Genomic DNA, 27,386 nt, shown 5'->3' on the forward strand with positions numbered 1-27,386 from the left:
AATTTGCTACACATCACTCTAAAGCAGGAAATTACACACAATTCTAAGTGTATTAAATGCGCAAAGGAGTTCCAGCATAAATTCCTTTCTTCCAAGTTAATTTAAGACCTTTTGGCTTAGGGAAAAGTTAAGTCTTTCCCAATTCAAATGTCTTACAAAAAGAACTGATCATAGTGACCATTCAAAAGGGAAATAAAATGAATAAAACAGAATAAAGTTTAATTTTTGATGGAAGTGTGTTTGTTTGCCGTATACAGATTTGTAAATTTGTTATTGAATACACAGCGTAGTAAAGGTGGCCACTGATAAGAGCCTTTAAAACTTTATCCAATTCAGAAAAGTCCTAACTGTTATGGACAACAAAATTATGAAGACTCAAAAAAAAAAACAAGGGCATTTAGCTCATTGCATGTATGCTAACTTTAATTGAAATTACCTATGATTATTTTGAAACTTCTTGCTACAGTTTTTGTCTTGAAAACGGTTATGCTCTTTGTAATGTTTGACATGCGGTGTCATTAGGAGTTTTGCAGAAGTTTGCAATCTGCAAGTGGGTTCAAAATCCATCTAGAAGTTTTATTGTCAACACACTTGCTCTGATATTTATGAAAAGGCACGCGCTTCGCAGCTATAACAGAGATCTATAACAAGAGATCCTTCCTGCCCACAGCCATCAGCATCTATAATAACTCTTTAACAAAACCAGAATGATGAGTTACAACAACATTTAATTTCTCTTTGGGATTAATAAAGTATTTTTTAATTGAACTGAACCGAATTTAGTAGCGAGGAAATTTCACGACTGGACTTATTTCATGGATGGCATGCTACCACGGTACCATGCTGGCATTCACTACATTTGAGAGTGACCCATTCCTTCACAAATGCTTGTAGAAGCAGTCTGCATGCCTAGGTGTTTGATTTTATACACCTGTGGCCATGGAAGTGATTGGGACACCTGAAATTCAATGATTTGGATGTGTGAGTGAATACTTTTGGCAATACAGTGTAGCAACTCAAAGATGTTTTTGTGTGCAACTTGCTCAACTTATAGCCTAGTACAATCATTTAGAGACATCTGTAATTACAAAACTCCTGCACATTACATAAGCTAAAACTACCAAAACAAGAACTTTTCACAGTGCATTTATTATCATCTAAACCTTTCACAACAGTGCCGCAGCCATCAGACTAGAGGCTGAAAAAAAAAAGGCCTGGACAGAGTCAAGGTTAAGCAGCGCCTTACAACAAAATTTGGTGCAGTGGCTGCAGGGGGTCGCATCACGAAGAATGAACAGACGCAGAGCTAAGTAGTTACTGTAGAGCTTTTGACTACAGAGACAATGATCCCTGTTCTCTGGTAGAAACCGAACAACGCCCGCTCTCCCTGTGTGCTCTACAAGACCCCCTTCAGATTGGGTCTTCACCGCTGCGGGAAAGATTGCAAGCCTGCTGAGTCCCCTGCTCAGACCAGATGAGGTCAACATGTTGGTATTTCTCGCTCATTTATACACACACAAACACTTTAGCTGTTACCTGTTGATTCTGTAACAGTATGAACCTTTAAGTTGGAGCTGTTATTTATACATTTTTATTGTTAAATTCCGACACGAATTACAAAAAAAAGGAGTCGTTGTAAAATGTATTTTAATGTAACACATATTGCCTTTCCTTTAAATTCAAATCCACTCCAAATCATTCAAGAAACCAGATTTAGGAGAGCAGAGCCACCAGATTCTTTCTTGAAGGCTGAATGTCTGACAGGACTGCTGCATGATGGGACCTAGTTTGGTTCCAGTGTAAAGGCTCTGTCATACTCCATAAGAAGTCAAGAAGTTGGTTCGAGGTCATGTAGTTGCGAGACGTTGGTTTTCGCACACGCCTTTTATAGTCAACGAGACACACGGAGCAGAACTCCCAGGACAACCCCTCCCGGTGCAGGACACGTCACGCTCAAAACATATACAGGTGTGGTTTTCCAACAGAAGTAAACACAGCGACTTGAGGCTTGGCAGAGATGGACGAATATAAGTTCACAAGTGATGATGAGGAGGTGAACATGCTGTTTGACAAGCAGGAGGTGGAAGATCTGTGGAAGATCTGTTACTACTTTTGCGTGTAAGTCGTACAGATGTATGTATTTTTTAACTAACTTGGCCTGCTGTTCTTCAGAACTGTCCATATTGTTTGCTCACACAACATCCAACAACCGGTTTCTGGAAGCGGAGTATTTAAAGCAAAATAACAACATTGCAGACCGAGTGCCTTTCCGCAACTAAACCCACCCACAAACTTCTAACCGATCACACAATACATGTTGCAAACTGTGAGAAAAAGTTCAGCCAGGCTTTGTGTCGAGAAGCGGTAGACAATGCTGCTATTAGAACAAAATGATGCAATTTTTGTTACAAAATCACGTGAGTTAACTTCATGACTTCATTTCATGACATGTTGCTAGCCAAATCCTCAGAACTACAACACAGAATGAATGAATACCAAGAGTGCATGAAAAAAGTTCATAGAAGAAACAATGTTTGAAAGAATGTACATGTTTAAGACATAACTTAGTGTATTTTAGGACCTAAAATCTGAACATATTTCAGATTTAACTTTAAATCTAAGCCTTTTAGGGAGTTTGTAAGACCCTGCAGAAACTGTATGCTCCATGAAGCTATAATAGTAAAAAATATTAATGAATAATTATAGTGTGTTGCACTGTGGCTTTAATCTAAAATGTATAAAAAGCTAAAGCTGTCGTAAAATAACACACAGTAAAAAGATAACAGCAATTCTCAGCAGACTGTACACCAAATTATAATTAAGAAAAGGTTGAAAAGTCAAAAAACTGGACATGGCCCAACTAGAATTCTTACTTTATGGTCAATTCAGTACTGATATGCTCCACTGTGGACCATCAGAATTAAAAGAAGAGTTTTATCCTGAAGAACTGAACAAACAGAGGCTACCATACAGCACATCTTACCACATCTTTTGTCAACAAACATAATTAAGCTTGAACAAAAATACCCGGAGCTACCTGTGGAGTTTCTCCATCCTTTTAAATAGAACCTGAGTCTTATTATTTTGTTTTGTTGTTTTTTTAACAGTCCTGTCAGAACACAGAGCTGTCTTGAGATTAGCTGTAATCTCTCAAGGGAAGACAGAGTGTCGCCGATAAGGACTGACACTGTAATCCCAACTAAGCCCCCCTACACGAGACAGGTAACACACACGTAGAGGAGTCATATCTGTTTGGATCAGTCACTGTTCTGTCTGTCCAGCTCTTTACAGACTTTTCAAAATCAAAACATAAAGAGATTAGTGACTAAATATTAAGAAACTTCTTTCAAACTACTTTCTTTTGTTGACTGCTTGCATACTGGGAATGTGTGAGATTATTCAGTTCTTAACAACACAAAGTGACAAATAATAAAAAGACAAATGTTTTTCTTTTGAACTTAGAAACAATTTGATGTCAGCTGAGATGAATATAACAAGTTACTTTACCATTACAAGAGAAACAAAAAACTAAATGACCACACATTAAATCACTTATTGCTAGTCAATTTGTTTGTCGTCCAGAAATATTATTACAGGGTTGAGCTGATCTATAGGTCAACAGCCATGCAGTGACTTCCCTGACTCATAAAATGGGAAAAGCCGTTAAAAAAAAAAGAAAGAAAAGAAAATCTGACAAGCAATTATGGGTAGCCACTTTGCCAGCTTATGAAGCAACATATCTTAGCTAGCTCACAGTCTTAACGCAGCATGAACATAAAACATCAGACTAACAGAGAAATACACACAGTAGTGCATAAAATGAAAATAAAGAGTGGTACCAACCATAAAACTACAAACAGACATTCAACAAGGTTAAAAACTATTTACTGCAAAAAAAAAAGTTTAAAAATCTATTATGTTCTATAACATTTATTATATAAATAAAGTCAGGGGGGAAAAAAACAATACATCCCACGGGATATAGTATGTGATAAAGAAAGCATCACGTACAGAACAAGACCTATAAATATATTAGAAGTACATCTACAGCTAATTAAAGTAATTAATTAGTCACATCTCACACTCTATTCACATATTTTATACTTGCTAGAGGAAAATAATCATTGTTTTCTTTTAACTGTTTAGATGCATGCAACACAGCATTTCAGATCATCTTTTGTCTTTCACACAGTACACCCTTCTGAATACAAACATCAAATCAATTATCTATTTGAGGAAGGCTTGTTGGGTTTCACAGTTTGCTAAGTGTTTTCCTGACAACACTTAACATATCCGAGCCTTCATGCAACTTTTCAAGAAAGCCCCACACTAAGAATCTTGCACTTGCCCTTCTTACTGTAGACGCGGAGAAGGAAGACCTTGCACACTTATAATAAAGATGAGAATACGGGCGTGCTGCAAATGTTGAAGCAGGTATATTTGACCAAGATGATGTTGTCTTCAGTGTTCAGAATGGTAACATATTGCAGCTGACAAAAAATAGGCTATCTGTTACTTTAAAAGCCTTGAAAGTATTTCAGGTGTATTCATTTGTGCCTTTAATAAATATCAGATCAAGGTGAAGGAGTGGGATACCACGTTTTATTGGTCCCCTGGTACCTTTTTGAACAATTGATGGAAAGGGGGAATGAGAGAGATAAGGCTTAGCAATAGTAGGTACAAATACGGAAGCATACTGTTCACTGTTTTTGCATAACTTCCTGTCACAGCCCTCAGAGTTTGAGAAATAATACAAAAGTGTAGAAACACTGATCTAATGCTGTATGTGTGTGCTAAAAAAAAAAAGCAGTACAATTTAATAGATGACAACAATAACTGTATATCCTGGAAGTCTGAGTAGTCTAAAAGTCAAATTTAAAAGTTGTTCATTTGTATTTCTGCCCAACAGCAGCCTAACCTTTTGCCAGATTGTATTTTTTATCCTGAACAAACTTTGCAGCTTGTAAGAGCCTTCAGCTGGCAGCAGATAAACCTGACTGTGTACATAAGCGTTAGATGAAACAACTCTGAGGAAGCATGACAGTGACAGACTTCTCTTTATCTACAGCCTCACTGTATCGCACAACATGTACAGAAGTCAGCCACTCTTAGCTGACTTGAACCGGAAGCCGTGAGTTTATGGATGACACAGCTGCACCATGTGACAAAGAGCTACAAAAAGAAGTGGCTATGTCTTGTTGAGCAGCATGAGTTAGCATCTGACCTAACTTGTCTCTTCTGCTGACAATCCTTCATTCTACACCTAAAGTTAAACACACTTAAGACAACACGAGCCTCACCCTGAGTGAACTTGCTCATGGGGCCATAAAACAAATAACTTTTTGCAGTCAGTAATGCTTTCATTTGCATTTGCTTGCAATTTTTAGGGGTATATCTTTGAAAATTCTAAACTATACATTGCATCTGTATGCTTTATTGACATGTTGCTAGCCAAGCTGCAGCTCATGAACTTATTATATCATTATATGACAGCTGTAATAATGTTAGATAACATATCAGATTAGGTCGTTTGTCCCTAATGGACACAAGACTGGAACTGCGACATAACGGAGGGGAAAGGCAGGCAAAGTGATGTTTTGGATCTAAATAACTTGTTATAAAATAAGTATTTTTATATTTATAGGATTCCACACAAACATAATCAACAGCTTTCAGGGCCTGAAATTTTGTTTCTCATTTTGCCATCCTTCACATATTAGCTCAATAAAGCCCATCTAAATGACAGACAGTCTCTCACACACACAGAGAGAGCATTTCCTGATTACTTCAACCAGAATTCGGTTATATTTGGAATGAGCAATAACTAAATTAAGCACGGGGAGTATTCTGATCTTTGTTGAATTATGTAGACATGTTTACGCCTTAATCACATTGTTATGGCCTACTAAAGACAATGGCAATTTGGAACAATGTGACACACTACTGCTGCACAATGCATGGTCTCAGCACCAGCAGTCTGTGCAGAACAAAACAGCTGTAGGTTAAAAAATAAATAAAAGAGGGGACTTTTAGGGTGAGAGTGAAGACACTTGGGGTTTTAATGCATATAGATGTCAGTAGGGCTTTAGTTTAGTGAAAACACTGCTAAGGAGAGAAAAAAAAAAACACTTTTCTGTCCTAGTTTTACTAGGACGCTATGACTGAAAACAAATTGAACTGATGTTTAGCCAAAGTATCCTTAGCAGAACTCTAGAACATAATGCTGGAAATATTGTTCAAGAAGTCTAAATACCTATTCTGTTCATAATTGCTGAAAGAATGCATGCCAAAAAGAGGGTTCATGAAAGACAAGACCTGCTGTACCATACAGTTTAGGTCAATTCCATGCGCCGTTACAACTGCATGAAATGTTACTTGTTCCTTTGTTGTCATGCGACACAGACTAAATAGAAAAGTGCGGCATGAAAAAGGGAACTCTATGAAACATCCAGCCAGCAAGGTGAAGGTGAGTCTATTCTTAGAATGGTATTTTAAAGGTGCAGTGGTTCTACATTCCAACAAATTGATAACATTTTTATTACCCAACTCAGCAAACACCTAGTCTGAACAGGCTTCAGAGAAAGTCTTACAGTCTGAGATTTACAGTAAGAACTAAACAGATCCTAAAGTACCCGGGGCATTACTGTTACTGTTCCAACAGGTGTTTGTAATTATTGGAAGAATAGACTGTTAGAATTTGATTGCTGTTAGAATTCCCTTATTTATGAATTAAATATCCTTGATTACAACCACAAACGCACATTTTTAAACCTTACTTTTGTTTATTTTGTTTTTTGTTTTTTTTGTGTGTTCTTTACCATTTTTCCTCTGAGTCTCTGTTGACTGGTGGTCACTCGCTCACCTGCTTTTATGCTCTCTAAAATACTATCATTCAGTCTCTGCCAAGCAGCCTCTGCCTCTCGAAGTCCATTAAGCACTCTGGTTTCATGTTGGCACCAAGTCTACAATTCATCTTCGAGTGTGCTCCTGTTCCCCAAAGATCTACAAAACAGGAAGCTGTACGAGCGTCTACGCTTACAGAAGGCGTGTGTTGCAGGAATCGAGTAGATGTGTGTAAAAAGAAAGCTACTGAGGAGACCTGCTGTGCACCAAAGCAAATTTTTAACTGTTCTACTTGACTCGGGGCACTTGAGTCAGATTTAAGTGTGACTGAGGAGTCGTGACCTGGCTGCCTTAATTTGTGACGGCGCAGGAGATTAAGCGTTTGCTGAGGTGGTTCCCCCAGGATGTAAGCACACGGCAGCACAAAGTCACAGCCAGGCAGAAGATGTCATGCTTGAAAGACGATGCACTTATCTTTGCAATTAAGCAGACGTTTATTGATTAAAAACACTTAAGTCAACTCAAGCTGTGACAATTTGGGTGTTCAAATACAACACCACATTAACTTCAAACAAACTCAAAAGGGAACCGCTACCTGATTACTTAGAAGAATAAATTTGATTGTTGTTTTTGTGACTAACAGTACTTGAGTGTGCTGTGGCTGCTGCTCAGAATGTGCAATACACTTTAGACAGTGTGCGAAACAAATAATCATTAGGGAGCTATATTTAAATATTCCCTCTAAGGGTCTGTTTATTTTCCGTTGGGGATGTGAACACAAAGCTGCAGCCACCACAGGCCCACACCTATTATTCAATTCACTAATGTTACATGGTATGATACACTACGGCTCAGCTTTCTAGGTTTTTAATGGTAGTATTAGTCATAGTAGTAATGTAGCAGCACCATGTTCATGCTCACAATCTCTCTAAAATCTAAATATGGATGGAGGAAATACTAAATGTTAAAAGGTGTGATTCAACTTAAGAGTTTAAGCAGACAATGCTTGTGACAAGTGCATAACGTTGTTTACAAGTGAGGATAAAGCATGAACATTCTGTTTAAAAGATTTAGGGGTGAAAAAAATACACTTTGCTTTAGTCACTGAAAATATCTACAGCCATGTGTGTCCATACAAAAATTATAGCCACTCTGATGTCATTGCTAGTGTGTAGTCTTTGCAGATATGAATAACAGGCTGTGTTATAAAAGCAATCATTTAAATCATTTCAATAACTATGAATCTAAGCATGTTAAGCAATAGAACTGAACACTTATGACATTATTCATTCAAACAGTTAACATCCGAGGAAACAGACTTAAAGACAGACTCAGGAGAGAGTTTAAAAAGGTTTGACCTATTTGACTACTGTTACTGCTGAAAATAACTGAACCTTATTCAATCGTCTTCCCTAATTTCTGCCCAGATTTCCTCAATCATTATTTTAATTTTTAAAGTTTTGTAAACTTTAATGTGTATAACTAAGAAACTGACATTTGGACAGATGAAGAAGGAAAAACAAAAAAATCAAATTAAAAAGGTCAAGCAGTTCTATATGGAATGCATATTGCCCTCCACCTTTCATGTCAGAGTTTTAAATTAAGATCATTTTATGATGGGAGGGGATAGAGTTGGAGCCTTTTTGGTCTAACCCTGTAAATGACATTATACATGATGTCATGTGAAACTAAAATGTAGTGAGATCTTTTAGCTGTAATGTGCATTCAACGACTACTTTCTGAGTTTGTCCCAGGGCAATCTTGAAAAAGAGTTTCCTAATCTCATTGAGTTCTTTCTTGGTTAAATAAACATTAAATAAAATCCATCCAGTGGTTCATTAGATGTTTTGCTAACAAAGAGGCAGAGTTGATTGTGATAGTTAACAAAAAGTTTTAAAAACAGAACTTGTGCGATCAATTAAACATGCACGTGTTGGGGAGAATTACTTTTCGCCTTCTGGAGATGAAAAATAATTAAATAATTGCATTATACAGTGGCCATCAGCTGCCCTAATTTTCTAAAGATCACTGTCAACCATTTATGGCTGATAGTGATCTTTAGAATTTAGGTCATCGGCTGATAGGCGTTCTCAGTGGATCTCTCAGCTCTTATGCACTTGCAAGTCTCTTGGTGCGAAAGCATCTGCTAACTCAATGCGATTTAATAAAAATAAGCAAACAATGTAAGTTGTCTCAGTGCCATCTCAGTTTCAAATATGTAGCAATGACAAATACAGGAGCGGATTCTGTTCACATCCTGAGTGTAGTGCAGACATGTCTGCAGGCAGAGATGAAACAATGAAGATCAGAGGTGGAATCATAGAATCAGAGGTCTGTGTTCCAGTCAATGGGCAGCAACAAAATTAAGGATTTCTACCAATTCTACAATAAACTAATCATTTAACACATACAATGCCCACCGACTACAGAAATGAATTACTGACTATTATTTTCCACTCACAATTCATTTTACACAAAAGAGAACAGCACAACAAACAAACAAAAACAGAGCTGCTGTCACACCTCATTAAATGGACCATAACACTGAATCAGCAGGGAAAATGATGTTAGAGACTGGGAAAACAGTGACCTAAAGCCAAAACCTGTGATCTCAAATTCACCTTGCATTCCAAACAACTGTCCAAAGCAATGATCCCTGGCTAATCCCCACTGTTCCTGCCTGCTGGGCCGAGCCAGCATACTCGTTTATAACAACAACAGGCATGAATGCTGAGCCTCTCCATCTCGGTCACTGTGGACCCGAGGAGCACAGATGGCTCCTCGGAGGTCTCAACTAAAATGACCAGCTTTTGGTTTCAAACTGAAGACCTGGATTGCGTTCAGCAACTAATGCACCTGTAAGCACGGTAAGTAATGGTAATCAGTCCTGTGGAACACAACTGCAGGATGCATTTGCCAAAAGCCAGTAAGTTTGTGAGCTGAGACTCGCACAGACGCACACGTGTTCTGGCTTCCAGACGAGCTTACACACAGCAGGGGACCATTACACCAATCCATTATGTTTTTGTGGTACAGAAGTACACTTCACCATTACAGGGATTAGCTTTAGGGGTTGAAATAGTTTGATGCAGCCACTTGAAATTGAATATTTTAATAAAAGCAAAAAAAAATATATATACACATCCTATATTTATTTATTTTTAAAAAATCATGCAGTTAATCAACATTTATCGTGCTTACTTTCATTTCAGATTTAACTTAAGCCACTCCAAAAGCACTTTGTAACAAAATAATCAAACTATTTATGAAACGTTGTCAATTAATGATCACTGAATAAAACAAACAAAACAAGAACAAAAAACATTTTGGTTAGAGTATCAAAAGAATATACAGAAGATGATACAAGAATGTTACATATTCATGTTATTTCTTTGTCATGCCAAAAAAAAAAAAAAAGCTGAAAGCAGGTCATGATAAGGTCATAGATAAGTTGGTGGCACAAACAGGAAAGTTGAGAGATGATTCAACACTGTAAACAAACAGTGATTTTTACAACCTTGCACCTCTGACTGAACTACAACAGAGGAGTAATAAAGATTGTGCCACAGAAGGTTCACGTCTCAGACTCTGTAGATTTATATGAACAGTTAAGTCCAGCTAATGAACTCCTGTTTGTGTCCCAAGATGAACAACACAGGAGGAAAAATCAATTTATTGACTGAAGTACGTTTTACTGGGACAGCTGGAGATGGGTGTCCAACCTTTTGAGCTTGTAAATGCTGGACTTTCTTCTGACTGGTCTACCATGTCACAGGCTTGAAGCAACTGACAGAAATAAATAGCTGATTGCGGAATGAGATGGTGGGCAGCTTTACAGCGCTGTGCATTTTGTTTGCTCTTTGTTATTGTTGGAAATTTTCTTTTGTTAACAACATCTTCTGCCTGAGTCTATTTTTTCCTTGGGTAGAACTCCCGTTGTCAGTGATTACGTACTTCTGAAGTTTCCATGTAAAAGATTTGGCACAGCAAGAACTGTGGAGCTCACACACAGCACCAAGGCCAGTTCGGGTCTAAATGAACAGGCATGCAGGAGCAATTCAACTATGTGATCTAGCATAGTAGTTCTCAAACTGTGGAAAGCAACCCCAAAGGGGGGGGACAGACGAACGACATCCACATTTTTTTTAAATTAATATTTTTGTCATTTTTGGCAGGGGGTTCCATAAGTAGCTGTATAAAACCTTATGAAGCTACTTTGGTTGCTGTTACGTGTTTCTGTTTGGACAATAGTTTGCATATCCGCTTCACCTGTGGGAGGTCAGGGTTCGATGCACGGTCAGGAAGTCACATAATTATACTCATTATATTCAAAGCAAAACACTTAATCTTTTTGTAAACAGCAACAGTAATGCTTCTATAATATTTAAGAGCTTGTTTGATCATTTAAATAGCTCATGATTTCTGTTGACACCAAAACAAAATGGGCAAATGAATTTCTGAACAAATGTTCAGGAATGTTTTTGTTTGATTTAGTGGAGTTATTTATTAGATGCATGTCTTATAACTTGAACAATGCTTCATTAGAGAACATTACACTGTGTACTTTGACTAAGGGCATGTACACAGTATACTCCTCTTTACATGAAAATCTTTGGGAAGTGACCAATGCACATTTGCCTAGAAGAGTCATCGTGTTATCCCTGATTTGCATAATGAAGGAGAATGTAATTTTATTCACAATAGTTGGTGATTTTCTTCTTCCCTGAGTTTGTTTGTGATCATTTTTGTGGATCCATGGGTGTAGATATTGTTGCGCAAGCAAGCAACAGTCATTGTTGTAACACCATCACAGACTGGACAAGAGCTCTCATTTATTTGCCGAGACTTCTGATTGGTCAACGTTAGGGGCGTAACACTGAATCGTTTTTCAAGTCAGTGGATGACAGATGTGAGAATGTCTAAGAAAAGAACAGACAAAAAAAGGAAAGCTGCCCCTCTAAGTTTTGTTAAATTAGCTAGTTATGCTTCGCCCCGTGGATGGTCAGCCCCCTACTTTTACTAAATAGCTTCCAAATCCTGAAACTTTTGAACTCCCTGTTCTGGGCCTAAAAGGTTGCAAGTGGCACTAATGTTAGATGTTGCTTGTTTTAGTGACGGACCAGAGAAGGCAGGATTGTGCAAGGCAGAAAGGAGAGTGGATCTACTCCTTACAGGTCAACCGGCACATGATGAGCGCAAAGGGAAGAGTTTCCTTTCTTTTATGTAGGAAAAGTTTGCTGGCTGGAGGAGGTCACTTTAAATCAGGGGCAAACTGTCAGGGTGGTTATGATCAAGGTGGGAAAATGCTGCTCTCACCTATGGCTCCGAGTGGGATGTCCAACCTATGGCCAGGCTGATATTTTAGTTATTGTTGATTAGTTTACTCACAATATCCGCCAGCATGTAAATGTGGACAAAAAGAAAAAAAAAGCTGCTTCAAATCAAGGTCATGGAAGATATTGTGCTGTTGGAATTACAGTGAATGAAAAGACAAAAAAAACATAAAAATTGTATGTATGCCTGAAAACTGATCATTTCAAGTACAAACTTGGAACTCAATATTTCTGACAAATATCTGCTCAAACTTTGGAACAGACTGAACTGTAGTTGTTTTTTTTTTTTTTAAGATATAGCAGAAATACATTCACTGCAGCTTTTCAGTTAGTGAAATGTTATTTATTTATATTTGTAGGGTTTCTGTGCACAAAATGAATGTTATTGTTACTAATAGGTGATTGCACGTTTTCCTATCCATTTTTCATAAGAAGAAGCTGATGAAGCATTTTGTTTTTATTCTTTTAGCAAAGTGTAATTTTTTATTTGTTCTTTATTTTGGAAAAAGACTTTCAAACAGCAATCTAGAAACAAAATGTCACAGAAACAAAGTCACATTTTTTTAACACAATGACCAAGATAAATTTTAAAAGAACTGCGCAGATCTACAGTTTATTTTACATTCCCTCCAGTTCCAGATAATTTTGTTGAATTTTTTTTTCTCTTCCTCCAAAGGGGGGATGTGGCACAAAAACTTTGAGAGACATCATTCTAGTGTGTTAGTCAGATTTTAAGAATTTAAACTTCAAACACACCGAGTCTTACTATCATGTTTAGATCTAGTTTTAGTTTCCAACATCTTGAAACGTACTGATGAGGCACTGTACTGAGGGGCATGACTCATCCTAAGGTGAGCCGCACACACAGGCACGTGCACAGTTACCTCAAGGCATTGCATGACCATAGACAGCCTAACACTTTAAACAGCTGCCCACCCATTCAGAATTGTGCAACTGTTTAAACTGTGCTCTCATTCCACTCCAGGTAATCAAAACTGAGCCTTTAACAAAGTCCAACTTTAACTCCCAGTGCCTAACATTCAAGGTGCTCAGTGGAAATCCTGAGCATTTAATAACTATTATAAAAATAAAGACTGTGATCGTGAGTCGTGTTGTGGAGTCGTTCATGTTACTTGCACATCCTCTGTGTTTACTGGTTGCCACTATGATCAATATCAGTTTTCACCTGTGGGTAGATGAGGCCAAGGGGTAAAGTTACACCAGAGTATGTAGTGAATTTGTTTCTCCTCTGCTGCCATCCAGACACCGTGCTGAATCATCCCAGCCAACACAGAAACGAAGTTAAGTCATCTGGAGAAAATTTAGGCCACACCTTTCCAGAGAGAGTAGGTCACTTCATTTGAAACAACTTCTTTTTTTTCCGTTTTAAATCTATGTGTCTGATGCAGAGATTGGAATACACTGACACGAAGGGAAATAAAGCAGCCAAATGAGTATACATTACTTCTTATAAACTTGAAGTTGTGTGTGAACCTGTTGACAGCAATGTATATAATTAGGAGGCACTGACAAGTTCAATTCTAAGAAAGAAAACAAACAAAAAAAAAAACCCTACTTCCTCATATGTACTCTTTAGAACTTTGATCTGACTCGTAAATGCTACAGAGCGACCTGTTGACAGCTGGTAAACACGGGCTCAGGGGGTGACAGTAATTACAGGTACGGTGTCAGTTGGTGCTTCGCAGCTGCAGGTGAAATTTGAGAGGAAGAAAAAAAGCCCAACCACCAGCGGGAGGAGAGTTTGGTAAACACCTGGGCCCTACTCCACTGTCGGGTGGCAGTTCGAATTCCCACAAACAAGTTGAGCCAAACCAGAGGACGGGTACTCACGAATTTCTTTTTGCTGTCTCCATCCTCGTTGCCCTTCTCCTTCTTCGACTTCTTCTCCTTCTCCTTCTTAGGTCCAGCAGCAGAGGCAGAGTTCCCCGTGGGTTGATCCATATTAATAAATTAATCAGTTTAATCCCCTAGCTTTAAAAAAAACATATATGGTTGCTTAACTTGCGGAGGAAAAAAAGTGACTCCCCTGGGGCCTATCTGTGCTAGTTAGCCGCAATTAGCACAGTTTTGCTAATAATTTGGTAGACAGCCAAACGAGCCCCTCGCGTAGCCGCCTGTCCGTATGACCGAAGGAGGGAAATTCAAAGCACAACCCAAAATCCTCGGGACAAGAAGTAGTAAAACAACCTGTTGCTTCCGAGGAACACTAATATGGACGTAAGTCTACAACTTCCCATAAGAAACACAACCCACAGCTTTGACAGGGTGTTTAGTCCTGCGAAAATATGCGGTAAAAAAAACCCCGAGCTAACGTTAGCTTTAGCCACGCTAGCTAGTCCGGGCTACAGTGTAATTAAGTTAGGCAAAGCGGACCCAAAATAACCGCCTCCCCCGTTCACCTCCACGAGTCTGTTTCAGCGACAACAACGCGGTGCTACCGGTGGCTGTAATCGGCGGCGTGTCCGAAATTGGTTTCCATGACTGCTGAAAGTTTAGGTTAACTTTTTACCCCCTGGGTGACAACGGGGAAGTAAGCGCAGGAGTCTTCCTGTTCGTTCTTCTGACAGACTGGGCTCGTGGGGTGGAGCATGCGCCGTGCGGCTTGCACCTGAGAGAGGATTTAACTGACAGCTCGGTCCAGACACAAGGCAGGCAGACAGACAGGCAAGCTCATGCTGCGAACTGTGCAGCATGCCTTCACCAGTCAAGACTTGCGTTCAGACCGGTACAGGGAGGCGAGTGTTAGGGCATCGCTTTGTCACATTCTAGAGTTTAAAACCCAAAAATATGAGGGGAAGAAAAGAAAAAAAAATCTGAAAAAATTCCTAAAGACAAATGAGATCAGAAGTGCCTGTAGCCTGGGAGGAATGACAGCTGCTTCTAGGCAGCATTCCACTTCACTGGAAATAGTCCAAGTAGGTTTAAAGTTAGTTTTTTATTCGTGTTTCCTTTGTTGCAAAAAAGTAAGAAAGACTGTTTTCCCTGAAGGTCAATTAAAAACCCATTTGTAATATTCCCCCCCTTTGGCCCTTCCCAGTGTGTTTTTTCCTTTTCAGATTACAAGAGTATTCTCTTTGCCAGGCTTAAATCTCCATAATTTAGTCTTTAGCAGTGACCAAAACACATCTGTTCATTCTTTTAAGGTCAGCCGCAGCTTGATAATACACGGGCGTTTCGTCTTACATTGAATTTCTGAAAAGGGGGGTAATTAACCTCAGAGCTCCTATCTGTGTGCACTGAAAGGACTATTAACAAACTGTAGTTTCCTAATGTTTCATCCTCACTGGAAGTGATTCACTTGAAACCTGTTGCTTTGCTTGGTGCTTTTTTTTTTGTTTGTTTTGTTTCATGTTTTTGTAAATGCTACATTTCAGTATATATGTTCTGAGCCCTGAACTCGTTTACATTTGTTTGTTAAAGGCTGTATGAGTGCTCTGTTGCTGCAGTGTTTTGCCATTTTGCTCTGTAACCATGATGTGCATAACAACAAAAAACAAAAAAAACAAAACAAGACTTGGGGCTCCACCAAGTGGTTAGTATAAAAACAACAGGAAGTGTCAAAACAACTCACAATGTGTCAAGCAAAGTTAATATGGCAATAGGGAGGAAATAAGCAGTAAATAACTAAATCACCCATCATGAAAAAGTGTTAAATCTGTAAAAAAATATATATATAATAACCCCATAGTTCTGTGCAGGATCTCTTCACAATCAAAGTAAGTTGATTTCCCATTTTATAGGCAGTAAGTTTCACTAATAGCCTCCAGTCTCCTGTTTTTCATCTCCAGGAAATTACAGCACAGATGACACACTGAGAGTAAATGCTCAAAAAATATTATTTGACTGCACTTTGCTTGGCAGGGGTAATAACGAGGTATATTGCTCATTGTATAACTTTGTCTCAGACATCAACAAACTTGTGTTCACACACCAGACACACCTACACACACACACAAAGGGACAGGATTACAGAGATAGGCTCGTTTTATCTGCCTTGGCATGTGGGAGATGTTTTTCCGACAACAAGATTGCACAGGATTTGTGGATCACCGGTGGCCCTGCAAAAAGACAACCGCTTGGCTTGGTCACATTCGCGCACAGGACTCATCATACATCAGCCTCGAGCCTTCATCCGCCGCGATCGTAATGACGCTATAAATTGTCAGAGAGAAGTTAATTAAAAGTGAAGGTGCTTGATAAGGCTAGCGGCCCTGTGGTAGCTGTATAAATGCCTCAGTGGCCGTATTAAAAGATAAACAGCTGGCCTTTCACATCAGCAGCTGTGGCTGCGCCGTCCTCTGTGTTGTTTTTCGTTTACAGGCACACGAACTGAGAAGACAATTCGGAGGACGTCTTAGTATACCCTCCCCGCAATCTGTCATTTGTCAAAAGGTTGGAAGTTGTTGTCTTAATTGATTCACGAGACAAGACATTCAGGTTACAGCTCTACAAAAATGCTTTTTTCTTTCTTTCTTTCTTTCTTTCTTTATACAGACTGTTAACATATCATTGTGAGTCATGTTTCATGAAGAAAAACAGGCCCAAGCTTCAGGCGCCGGGTCAGGTTTGAACTGGGACAGCTTACTGGGAATGTTGTTACTGGAATGAGTTTGTTTCGGCTTTGCAGAGAGCACACAGGTGAATCATAACAGACGATAGATTGTTTTAGACTAAATATACCAGAGAGCCCAGGCCCATGTGAGTCACTAATTCACTCTGGAGTTTATGTCTCCACCTGCCACAGTCCCCCGAAATGTCCGCATGTGTCACGTCCTCAAGTCCTTCACTGATTAGATTAGAGATCCAGCAGCAGTTCCTCTGACAGCACTCCAGCTCCATGAGAATCTCGCCATATGCCTCCCAGAATTCCAGGAGTTTGTCCTTGTGTGTGGAAGGGGAGGGTGTGTGTGCGTGCATGTGTGTGTGTATGTGTGTATGTGGAAGGAGGAGGTCTACTTATAGGAGGTCCGGGCCTCTCTCAGTGACCTGTCATATGGCATGGAGGCGAAAAAGGAGTTCCGGAGCTGGCAGTTGATGAAGAACACAATGAGCAGCACCAGCAGGAAGAGCAGCAGGCACATGACGATGTAGGTGACCAGGTCCGGCTTGTGGAGCTCGCCCTCCCGCAGCCCCCCGCCGCCCCTCCCCGCGGTGGGCCTCAGCAGCGCGGCCACGCTCACCGAGCCGCCGTTGGACGCGTTCAGGGAGGCGGGGGCGTGCGTGGCGGCGGCCGACTGGGCCATGAGCACCAGGTCGAAGTCCGGGGCGTCGGTGGAGTTGAGGAGGATCTGCCTCAGCATGGTGCCCGGTCGGCTGGAGAGTCACACACACACACACACAGGGAGAGATAGTCATGAAGCTTAATACCGGCCCCATGTTTGCTCAGGCTGAGCGCAGCTTATGTCTGACTCATGAACGTGGATTTAAGAAGTAATAAAGAATCAGGGGTGCCAAAAGACACAGGCTATAGGAACATCTTTTTATCCACATTCCATGTTTAACGAGACCACCGCAGAATAAAGTCCTAATATGCGCCTGCATGCGCCACAAAGTAAAGTCTGGAGATAATTTGGAGGCGCATTGAGGCAGATATCCCCCGCCATATGACACGGTGTCTGTGCCGCAGCCGCGCTACTTACTTTGGTTCGAGCTGCGAAGAGTTCCGCAGGTGATTCGGACTGGTCAGAATCTCGGATCCGCATTCCTCGGCGTCCCCGCGGGCTCCGTGTGCTCCGGCGGCGCCAAGGACGCGCCGCTTGTCCGCGGAGCGTCCACGGCTCCCGATGTGATCTGCGTCCGCTAAAAAAAAAGAAGACCGCACAGTCCCCTTCTGGCTCCTCACATTAAACAGTCAAATCCACGTGTAAAGAGGCGCGGACAGAAAGCAAAACATTTCCCCCACCAACACACACAGACGCGCGCGCTCGCGCGCGCACACACGTGCTGGACGCGAAATCCAAACGGATGTCCTCTTGCTCGGGAAGCTGCAACAGTAAGAACCGAGAGACGACTTTTAGGCGGTCTGGCAGGAAGGATGAACTTCAGCGGCGGTGACCGCCTGGCGCGCAACGCACGTAGCTGCTGCTCCCGCGCGTCAGGCGGTGCGCAGCGCAAACAAGACCGCCTGCATGCGCGCACAGGACTCGGGAGCGACCACCGTGTCCCCCCCGCCCCCCTTCCACCCACACACACATGCACACACTCACACACACATGTGATTGCCCCTTTTTTATCCAGTAACGAATCGATGCGTGTTGATTTGATACAATTCCGACGGCCTGCCCTTAAGAGTCTATTGATTCACTGCCGTTAAAACGAGACGAAAGGAGAGATTAATGGGAACCAAAACACATCAGCGCGCGCCAGGTCATGAACAGCTTCCTATCCTCTCCTCCCTGAGTCAGGAGGGGAGGGACAGAACTGCAGGTCTTATCTATCTATCTATCTATCTATCTATCTATCTATCTATCTATCTATCTATCTATCTATCTATCTATCTATCTATCTATCTATCTATCTATCTATCTATCTATCTATCTATCTATCTATCTATCTATCTATCTATCTATCTATCTATCTATCTATCTATCTATGATTCTGAAATGAAGGCCCATCCTCAGAGGTTCATTCCGGGGCGGTGTGGGGAATGTCTCAGACTGATGAGAGAGCAGTGAAAAGGTGTGAGCTCGCTGCTGAGTGTGTGCATGAACTCATAGTGGTGATTAAGGTGCAGATTACCTTGTACAGAGGTCACTGTCCGGGAGTGACTCGCACTGAGTCTAACATCCATAATTAAAAGCCCAGCTTTCCTCGAAGGAATGCTTAATTTCCGCCAGAGTAGCTTTGCGCTGAGATCGTCCTGTGTCGAGGAGTGACGGAGCCGTTTCGGTCAAACCTGGAAAACCAACATTGCGATGGGTGAAAACGTACACTTTTTAGCTCAGTATCCGTACAATTAACTGAGGTATGCCCATTTTTGGGTTGGGTAAGGTTGATAAGCTGTGGCGGTCATCTTGGCTCCAAAGGTTATTCAGTTGTAGATGTGCAGCCAGTGATTATTTCCTGAAAGTTTCATTAAAATCCCTGTTCTGGATCATAAGACATTTTGCTAACCAACAAGAATGGTTGACTCTAACAAATAATAGTAAAGTCTCGAACAAAAGTCTTGTGCAATGAGTAGCACCTGGAGTGTGTGTTGTGCATGACTCTCAGCTACTACCACAATGAATTTTAACTGGATGACTGCAAAACTGGCTGAAATATAGTAATTTTTCTATTTTCTTAGGTCAGTTGGCTAAGCTGGCCATCTGAAATTGGTTTGGCTCCAAACGTTAATCAGTTGTACAGGTGCATCCAGTAATTATTCCCTGAAAGTTTCATTAAAACCTGTCTTTTGGTTTATGAGATATTTTGCTAACAGACAGGCAAAGTTGACTCTAAACAGTTAATGGGAAAACTTTAGACAAAGATCCTGCACAACCTGTTAGCCCTCAGTATGTGTGTTGGTGATCAGCCTTAGCTAACACAGCACCAAATTTTAGGTCAGTATCTATAAACTCTATTGAGTTTTAGCCATTTTGTTGTTTGATAAGTTTAGCTGTCTGCGGCGGCCATCTTGAATTGAGTTGACTTCAACAGTTAATCAATTGTAGATGTTCATCCAGTGATTATTCTCTGCAAGTTTTATTAAAAATTGTCCTGCGGCTCACGAGATATTTTGGTAACAGACAGGCACACAAGCACATACATGCGCACACACACATGCGGACAAAAACATTATCGTCTGCCTTCGTCTTTTGGCAACAGGTAATAATAAACGGACAGGGCACTGTTAGGTTTGGGCTAAAAGCTTGATTGGAACATCTGTTTGTTTGCTGTCTGTGAAATTAATTTGACACCAAGACGAGGATGTTTGCTCTTTCGCCACATGATGTTTCGGACACGAGTGTGCATACAGGGAGCGTGCTCGTAAACGCTACATGCCGGCCTGTTTGTACGTATGCTGCTCTGTCTGAACAGAACGCCTGGCAGGCGAAGAGCTCAAGGACAGAAGGGCTCGCACACCCTCACTACTCGGCTCTGTTATTCAGTCCCGTATTGGAAAACTCCATCGATGCCACACTGACACAGACGTGTGCGCAATCATAAGTCAGTGGCAACCGAGCCTCCGAGTAACACACAAACACCTCGCAGTGTCTTGCCGTCCTGCGTCTCCGTTGGCATTCGGCGGCACCGAGGATTACAGCCGACCAAGGTTCAGCAGGAGCGTGTGTCATTTGGGAAATCTGAAAACAGCCTGAAGCCATGTTTACATACATGGAGGAACAGCAGTAATTGTGACAGATAAGGAGATTACAGTTTAATACGCTCTCTCTTTATTATTCTTTAATAGCCTTTATTGCAGCTTTTCTAATTTGGTTTGACTTTATTCTCGAAAGAGGATTATTCTTTTTTTTTTTTCTTTTTCTTTCAAACAGTGTGTTTTCATCTCGGAACAATTGCTCAGGCGAGATTAGAAATTCTCAATTATTCAAGCAAATTGCACATCTTATGGCATATGTTCACAGGAATAGTTACGGCTACTTACAGGTTTGCGTAATAACCAATCACAACCATCAAAAAAGCTGATTCCCAACCAAAACGTACAAATAGTTCTAACTTATCGACTGTATTTTTTTTGTTGTTGTTTTTTTCAAAGTTATCAGATTAAAATCAGGCACATTGCCCTGAGTTGTCTGTACTAATTGCTAAGTTATCAAGTGTCCAATCAGTGGACAGTAATATGAATCTCTTCACAGGAAGGACAAGAGATATTCAAGTTTTTTAGACAAGTCTACTCTGACTTAGTTGATAAGCAGGAAGTAAAGCCATAATGCTGCTGGATTTAAAGCCTGAGCTGTCACACCAGAGAAAAAAAACAACATTAAAGCTGTTTTGGGGGATGATGTAAAACCGGTCCCCATCACACTTACTGTCTCCTCGTTCCTTTAAATACGCTTTACTGAGAGCTCACAGCTAAACAAGAAGGGGGTTTAGCTGGACCAAATATAATTAGTTGGACGAGTCATTGTGTGACATATTGTCAGCCTACGCTGAACCAACATTATTAGTTTGTTGCCACAAAAGAGTGGCAGTGGAGCTCTTTCCACCACGCACACCACAAACTGAATTTATCACAAGAATTCTCCTCATTCTGGAGGTGGGAAAAAATGTGCTGCAGCCAAAAAAAAGTTCGATATTCTTCTTAGACGCTGCAATTTCGGCATATGGTAACATCACTTATTATTATTGAAGGAGTTGGTCGCTCTTCGAACATGCAAATGAAGGACAAACATGAAATGTGTCACTAAAACTCTCTGGGGGAAACCAAACAAAGGCAGGAGTTCACCAAGAGGAAGGTAATGTGTGGTTACACATACAGGGAATTGTTTTTTTCAATAAACCACCCTTCTACAGTATTGGTGCTCAGCTAGGAGAACCTGAGTTGCACAAAACAGTTGAATAAACAGTTAATATCTTACCTGTTGTACGTAGCTTTTTGAAAGACCACAATTTGGAGAAATAGAGTCATTCTGGCTGAATTTACAAACTAACGGTTAGTTCTGAGTTGGGCAAAAACCAAAGGGGATGAATCCAATCTCAAAAGCTGTTCAAGAAGTGCAAATTTCCATAAAAGTCTATGTAAATAACTAGTTAATGCAAAACTAACAGATGTTAGATGTTGCTCTGAGATGTTAGATGTTGTAGTTGTTTTAAAGCAAAGACGCGTTAGCTCATCAAGAAGGTTGTCTTTAAGTTGATGACTATAAGTCAGAGTTGAGTTGATGACCTTTACAGTAGCTTTAAACGAACAAAAAAGTCTTAATTAGGACTGCTTAAAGTGGCTCATCCCTGCAGAGGCTGCTTCTCCTTTTTTTTTTAAATTCTGTCAATTATATTTTCACACAAAACAATGTTTTTGTTGTTCTTTCCACTTTGCGTTTGTTGTTTTAGTTGTTCTTCCCCCTCTAATTTTCTCACTTCCATTTGTGTGGTCTTGTTTCCCCATCTTCTCCTATTGTACCTCTCCCTCCTGTCCTCTCTTTTACCCTCTATATCCCCGCCCCCCTTTGCTGTTTCTTAATCCTTCTAATCCATCCAAAAAGGGAAGGGTGTGTGTGTGTGTGTGTGGGGGGGGGAGACAGCTCATCCATGAAGTACTGACAACTCAAAGTGGAGATAAACAAAAACGCTAAAAGTTTAGAGCCTTAAATCATGCTTTTTAACTCGAAAGGGAAACAGAGAGGCAGAGGAGTCTAAAACAGGCTTAATGTTCCAAGTAATGGGACATAAGCAAAGCAAATGGTACGACATGCAAGTCAACCGGGATTATGTCTGCACACTGTCCCTCATTTAAACTCACTGCTCACTGAGGAAGCTCACAATGATGCACATTTCTCTGCAGTGTCAGCTAACTAGAGAATTGAGTCTTATTTTCTTTTCTTCTCTTTTTTCCAAGAAGGGCAGAGTAAAATTTTATAAAATGTTCCGTGGGAGCCCTCCATTGTCTTGCATCATTAAGTCTCAGTCACCTCAAATGATGCTACGTAAAGTGAGGGTAAAGCAGATACCACCAACAAAAGAGGAGGTAATCTCCACTCACAGCGGTGCTTTACTCAGCCGTTACAGCTAATTCCTTGGAGGTAAATTGCTTTAGCCGGCAGAGTTTTGTTTATTTATTTTTTTTGGCTCCATTAATGTATTTTCCTGCTTCCCTCAGCAGGAGCTGCACAGAGCAAGGGAGTCGTTCGCCTCACAGGCAGGAGGCCAAAAGCCACCCAAATATAGTGTCTATAGTGTCTATCCATCTCTGCTTTACACTGCCTCAGTGGCAGGCCGGCTCATAAAAACTGCGCCGCCGAAGTCCCTACATCGCTAAAGATCAATTTTTCTAAACAATAAGACCATCTTCCTTTGTATGCCGAGACGCACATCGAACCGCAAATGGCCTCTGATAACAGCCGTATTCCCAGACTGACTCTACAGTGACACAAAAGACAGATTACGAGCCCACCGACGTACACGTCCCTGCAAGTGCACAAGCAAAAGAAATATCTATAAGAGGCATCTGGCAAGCGAGATCCACAATCTGGAATATACACACACATTGCAACATACTTACATAAACACAGACAGAGAGAGAAAAAAAAACCAGGCGATAGCACAACACAGGCAATATGATGACTAATGTCGGCACGAGCAGCGATGACTTTTTTCTCTCTTATGTCAATATACTCTCATTACCAGGACCGATTCAGTGCGATTGACTGTTAAACAAATAAAGGCAAAGATCAAATAATGGCTCCCATGCTTTCCTTTTCTGTAACCAAGTTAATTTTCTCCAACACACCTTCCCTCTTAATGTCTGTAGGAAAATCCCGAGGCACTGTTTTGTTTAGTTTTTTTTCTTTTTGCCCCCCCTGCCAGAGCATCAAATGCCCCTGATGGCAAAAGGATGTTGCACAGTTAGTCACTCGATTATCTCACCAGAGAACCAAATGCTTCGTCTTGTTTTCTGGGAAGGGATGAAAGGGGGGAGCCTTTTTCTCCCGGCAACATGTATTTAAAAAAAAACACGTTTTTTTCAGTGATGAAGACAACAGAGGTGTCTGGTAATTTCAGAAATGCTATCACAGTGTAGGGTGAAGTATAGTCAGAATAGGAAAATGTTTTCACGGGGAGAGGAAGACGGCTCTTTAGATGAAATCAATACATCACCACAGCATTTGAGAACATGTTTAACCCTGACACAGTGATCAGCTTAATGACGGTGATCAACGCTGTAATCACAATCATAAATCACAAGAGAATGTTAAAAAAAATGGACCGATTTAAAATGTCCAAACAAAACTTTCCGACTGTATCCCAGTAAAGCCCATTTAGAGGGAATAAGAATGTATCAGAACTGATCAGAACTCCTGCAGACCTGAAGGAGCTCAGGCTGTAAGCATCTGGAGAAGAGCCGAAACAATAAGCGGACAGTTACAAGAAGCCTCCAAATCTTCAAGCAAACATTTAGAGGGCGATTTCGAAATGTCTACAACCACATTTTATCATGTTTGTTGCTGTTGTTGTGTGTATTTAAAAATAAGATATTAACACGACTAATTATTTTGCATATACTTATTCTGTTCTTAGGGCTTGAGGGATGCCAACATTGTTCCAAATAACACTTGCTATATGAGATCAACCTGTAATTATAGATGAATATTTATTGTTACACTTAAAAAAGGAAAAGTGAGTTGTTGTTTTTTTACAATCCAGATAGAATTATTATAGTATAAAAATGTACTTTATGTATATGCAGTAGCTAATATGAAAAGACATAAAACCTTTCTTTACATTCATTTCCTTATAAAATGTCTAGTTATATTCTGCTGTATTTACTTTCACGTGAAATCAATAGTTTAATCTCATCTTGTGTTCATCTTGTCTTGTCTCATTACATCTCATCTGACCTATTTACTCTTGTCTCATCTTAGGTCATCACGCCTTATTTTTTCCTGTCTTGTCTCATCTTGTCCTGTTCATCTTGTCTCATCTCACCTCATCTCAGGCCATCGCATCTCATTTGCTCTTGTCTCATCTCGGGCAATCACACCTCATCTTGTCCAGTCTCATCTCACCTCATCTAATGTCACCTTGTTTTGTTTTATCTCAGGCCATCACATCTCATCTTATCTCACCTCATCTCATCTCGTCAGGGACTGTAAATGTTGACGACATTGTACAAACACGATCCCTGCTGATTTTCTTATATACTTCAAACTATTTAACGTCAAAGACGTCTGTCACAATGTAGGGACAGATCTCAGACTGACACAGCCCTTACAGGTCACTGGGGTATTTGAAAGAGTGATCTTAGGAGCAAAACGAAAAGGTGTTGAGACTCAGCCAGATTTCTGTTTTACCCTTTTACGTATGAATTTCAAATGTGAGCAATTCAGGGGAGATCGGGTTCAGGTTCAGTGAAGAAGTTCCTAGAAGGGATGAGAGGGTGTCCCCCTGGTAGGTGAGTGTTTATCTGAGTTCGGTTGGGTCCTCGGTTCAGTAGCCAATGAGGGCGAAGAGGGAGGAGAGGGCAAAGAGAGGAGGTGACAAGCAGCAGAAGGGTGGAATTGAGAGGAGGAAATCAACCAGATGGGAAGAGGGAAATAACAGAACTAGTGTTCCTTATCTGATTTAGTCCCTGATCCGATTAAAAGTATGCATGCATAAGTGTCTGAAACAAAAACGTGACAGGAACGCAATATGACAAGGACATGGAACAAACAGAAAGTGACACTGATTTGAAGGAATGCTGAGACAAACGTGAACATGAAGAAAATAAAAGAGGAAAAATGAGAGGGATAGGTTGAACCAAGGTGAAATAAATAAAATATTATTAATACTCCAGAATGAGTCAAAAGATAAATGTTGGTGGAACAGATATGGCTATAGCTCATAAAGGAGAAACTATGTAGTGCATAAAAAAATATGAGGAAATATTGCAGTATTTTAAGAGCGGCAGTGCACTGACAGTTAACTCAACATCCTGTAAATCTTCCTCATTCTCCACTCTGCACACTGCTCTCACAGAGAATGAATGAGGTAATACTGCAATCCAAAAAAAAGTCTGGAACAGCATTTCATGTCTGCTGAATGCCACTGCCACTAACACTGACAAAGACATTGGAAAGTGGACATTTTATAGGAACTGTAATGAGGATAATCATGGCTGATGCCGACTTCTGCAGCTGAAAGTGCGTTGAAATTCAGTGCATGTGGAACTCTGTGAGGCACTGTGCAAAATGCAAATAACAACTAAGCCAAAAGTCATTTAGCTTTAACAAAATCAAGATTCTGAATTTAGTGCACCCAGGTGCTGCATAACTTCTACTGCTGACGTCATGAAAACAAGTAATGAATTATTGTTGTTTAAGCATTTTAAGTTATTTAAAACAAAAAACCCTTGCCTCTTGCTGATAGAACACATTTCTTATTAAATTCCTGATAAAAAAAAAATCAAAATAAAACTGATGACCAAAAAGAAGTGCTTGTATATTTTCCAAAATAAAAGCTGAACAAAGTACATCATTCTGCAAGGAACATAAGGATGGGAAGTGGCTTGTATTGGATCAGATCAGACTGACATTTCAATGTTAAAATGAGTTTATTGACCCTTCAATTAGGTTGATCAACGGGTAAAAAAACAAAACTGAAGCATCGAGAAGCTTCAAGGTTGTCTCTGTAATGATTATGTAGCTCACCAAATTACAAGATGGGGTGAGCAGCATGAATTGGCTGGAATCACAGTGAAATACAACAACAACAACAACTTTTTCTTTTGTGACAATGACAATAAGGGTGACCTCTTGGGAAAAAATATCATCCAATTATATAGATGCACACCTCACCCATTCATCTTGCAGTCAAGGCTGCGTACACTCTCATTCCTCAGTGCGGTGGCGTCCGCACCTTGAGGGTCGTCTGGGCCACCTGGGAAGCCTGTAAGAGTCGTCCTATCAGTGTCTTCATCCATCCTGGACCGGTGCAGGGCGGCTTTGAGGGACTGGTAAATACTCAGCAAATCTTTTCTTTTGATGGCCTCCCGATAGCCCCGTCCTCGGCTACTTCATCAGCTCCCTGACTGCTCCAGAAATGAGATATTGGCGTTTCACCAATAGCAAGGGCTCATAACAGAAGTCACGACACAATCGCCAACTTGAGGTCTGTTTTACCGACTGGCAGTGTCGGCGAAGTGAAACCTTGACAGAGCGAATTAGGCATTATTCTCAAATGAGTATGGTTGTAAGATCACAAGAGCTTTCTGCTCCACAGCTGTTCTTTGGTTTGTTTAAGAATGTTTTGATGATAAAGTCCCCTCCAGAGGGCTTTTGTCGAATGACGCGCCGTGATGATGGACCGAAATAGCTTGAGGGTGTGATTAATGCTTCGGATTTAGGCTGCGTTTGTGTGCGAGCATAAAAATGACGAGTGACACAGTCTGGTCGCACGAGCCAGCGATGTAAGCCTGCTTCTGCGATAATGCCTCCATTAATAATCCTGCAAACTCTTGTTTGTGGAAAAGCGAGATGGTATTTTGCTGTGTGCTAATATGTGTGCATTCATGATTTGTTATTAGATTACAATTAATCCCCATACATATGT

General features: G+C 40.5%; 2 protein-coding genes across 3 annotated transcripts in view; both read right to left on the bottom strand.

The window, feature by feature from the left end:
- The window catches only part of LOC108243075 (protein diaphanous homolog 1), an 89,469-nt gene extending 74,589 nt beyond the window's left edge, over positions 1-14,880 (bottom strand). The window contains exon 1 of one of the 2 annotated variants that reach the window (XM_025008600.2): positions 14,028-14,880. In XM_025008600.2, the coding sequence (XP_024864368.1) occupies positions 14,028-14,138 (111 nt within the window). In that variant the 5' untranslated portion in view covers positions 14,139-14,880. The remainder of the gene's footprint in view (positions 1-14,027) is intronic. The other variant, XM_025008599.2, reaches the window with a different exon arrangement.
- Positions 14,881-15,503: 623 nt separating this feature from the next.
- Positions 15,504-18,350, bottom strand: LOC112450950 (small integral membrane protein 32). The gene is made up of 2 exons (XM_025008601.2): positions 17,837-18,350; positions 15,504-17,510 (listed from the first exon to the last, which is right to left on the bottom strand). The coding sequence occupies exon 2, from the start codon at positions 17,495-17,497 to the stop codon at positions 17,150-17,152; it is 348 nt and encodes a 115-aa protein (XP_024864369.2). The 5' UTR covers positions 17,498-17,510; positions 17,837-18,350; the 3' UTR covers positions 15,504-17,149.
- Between the last annotated feature and the right edge of the window lie 9,036 nt (positions 18,351-27,386).

The sequence above is a fragment of the Kryptolebias marmoratus genome, linkage group LG9, assembly GCF_001649575.2.
Source record: "Kryptolebias marmoratus isolate JLee-2015 linkage group LG9, ASM164957v2, whole genome shotgun sequence".
Classification (NCBI taxonomy): domain Eukaryota; kingdom Metazoa; phylum Chordata; class Actinopteri; order Cyprinodontiformes; family Rivulidae; genus Kryptolebias; species Kryptolebias marmoratus.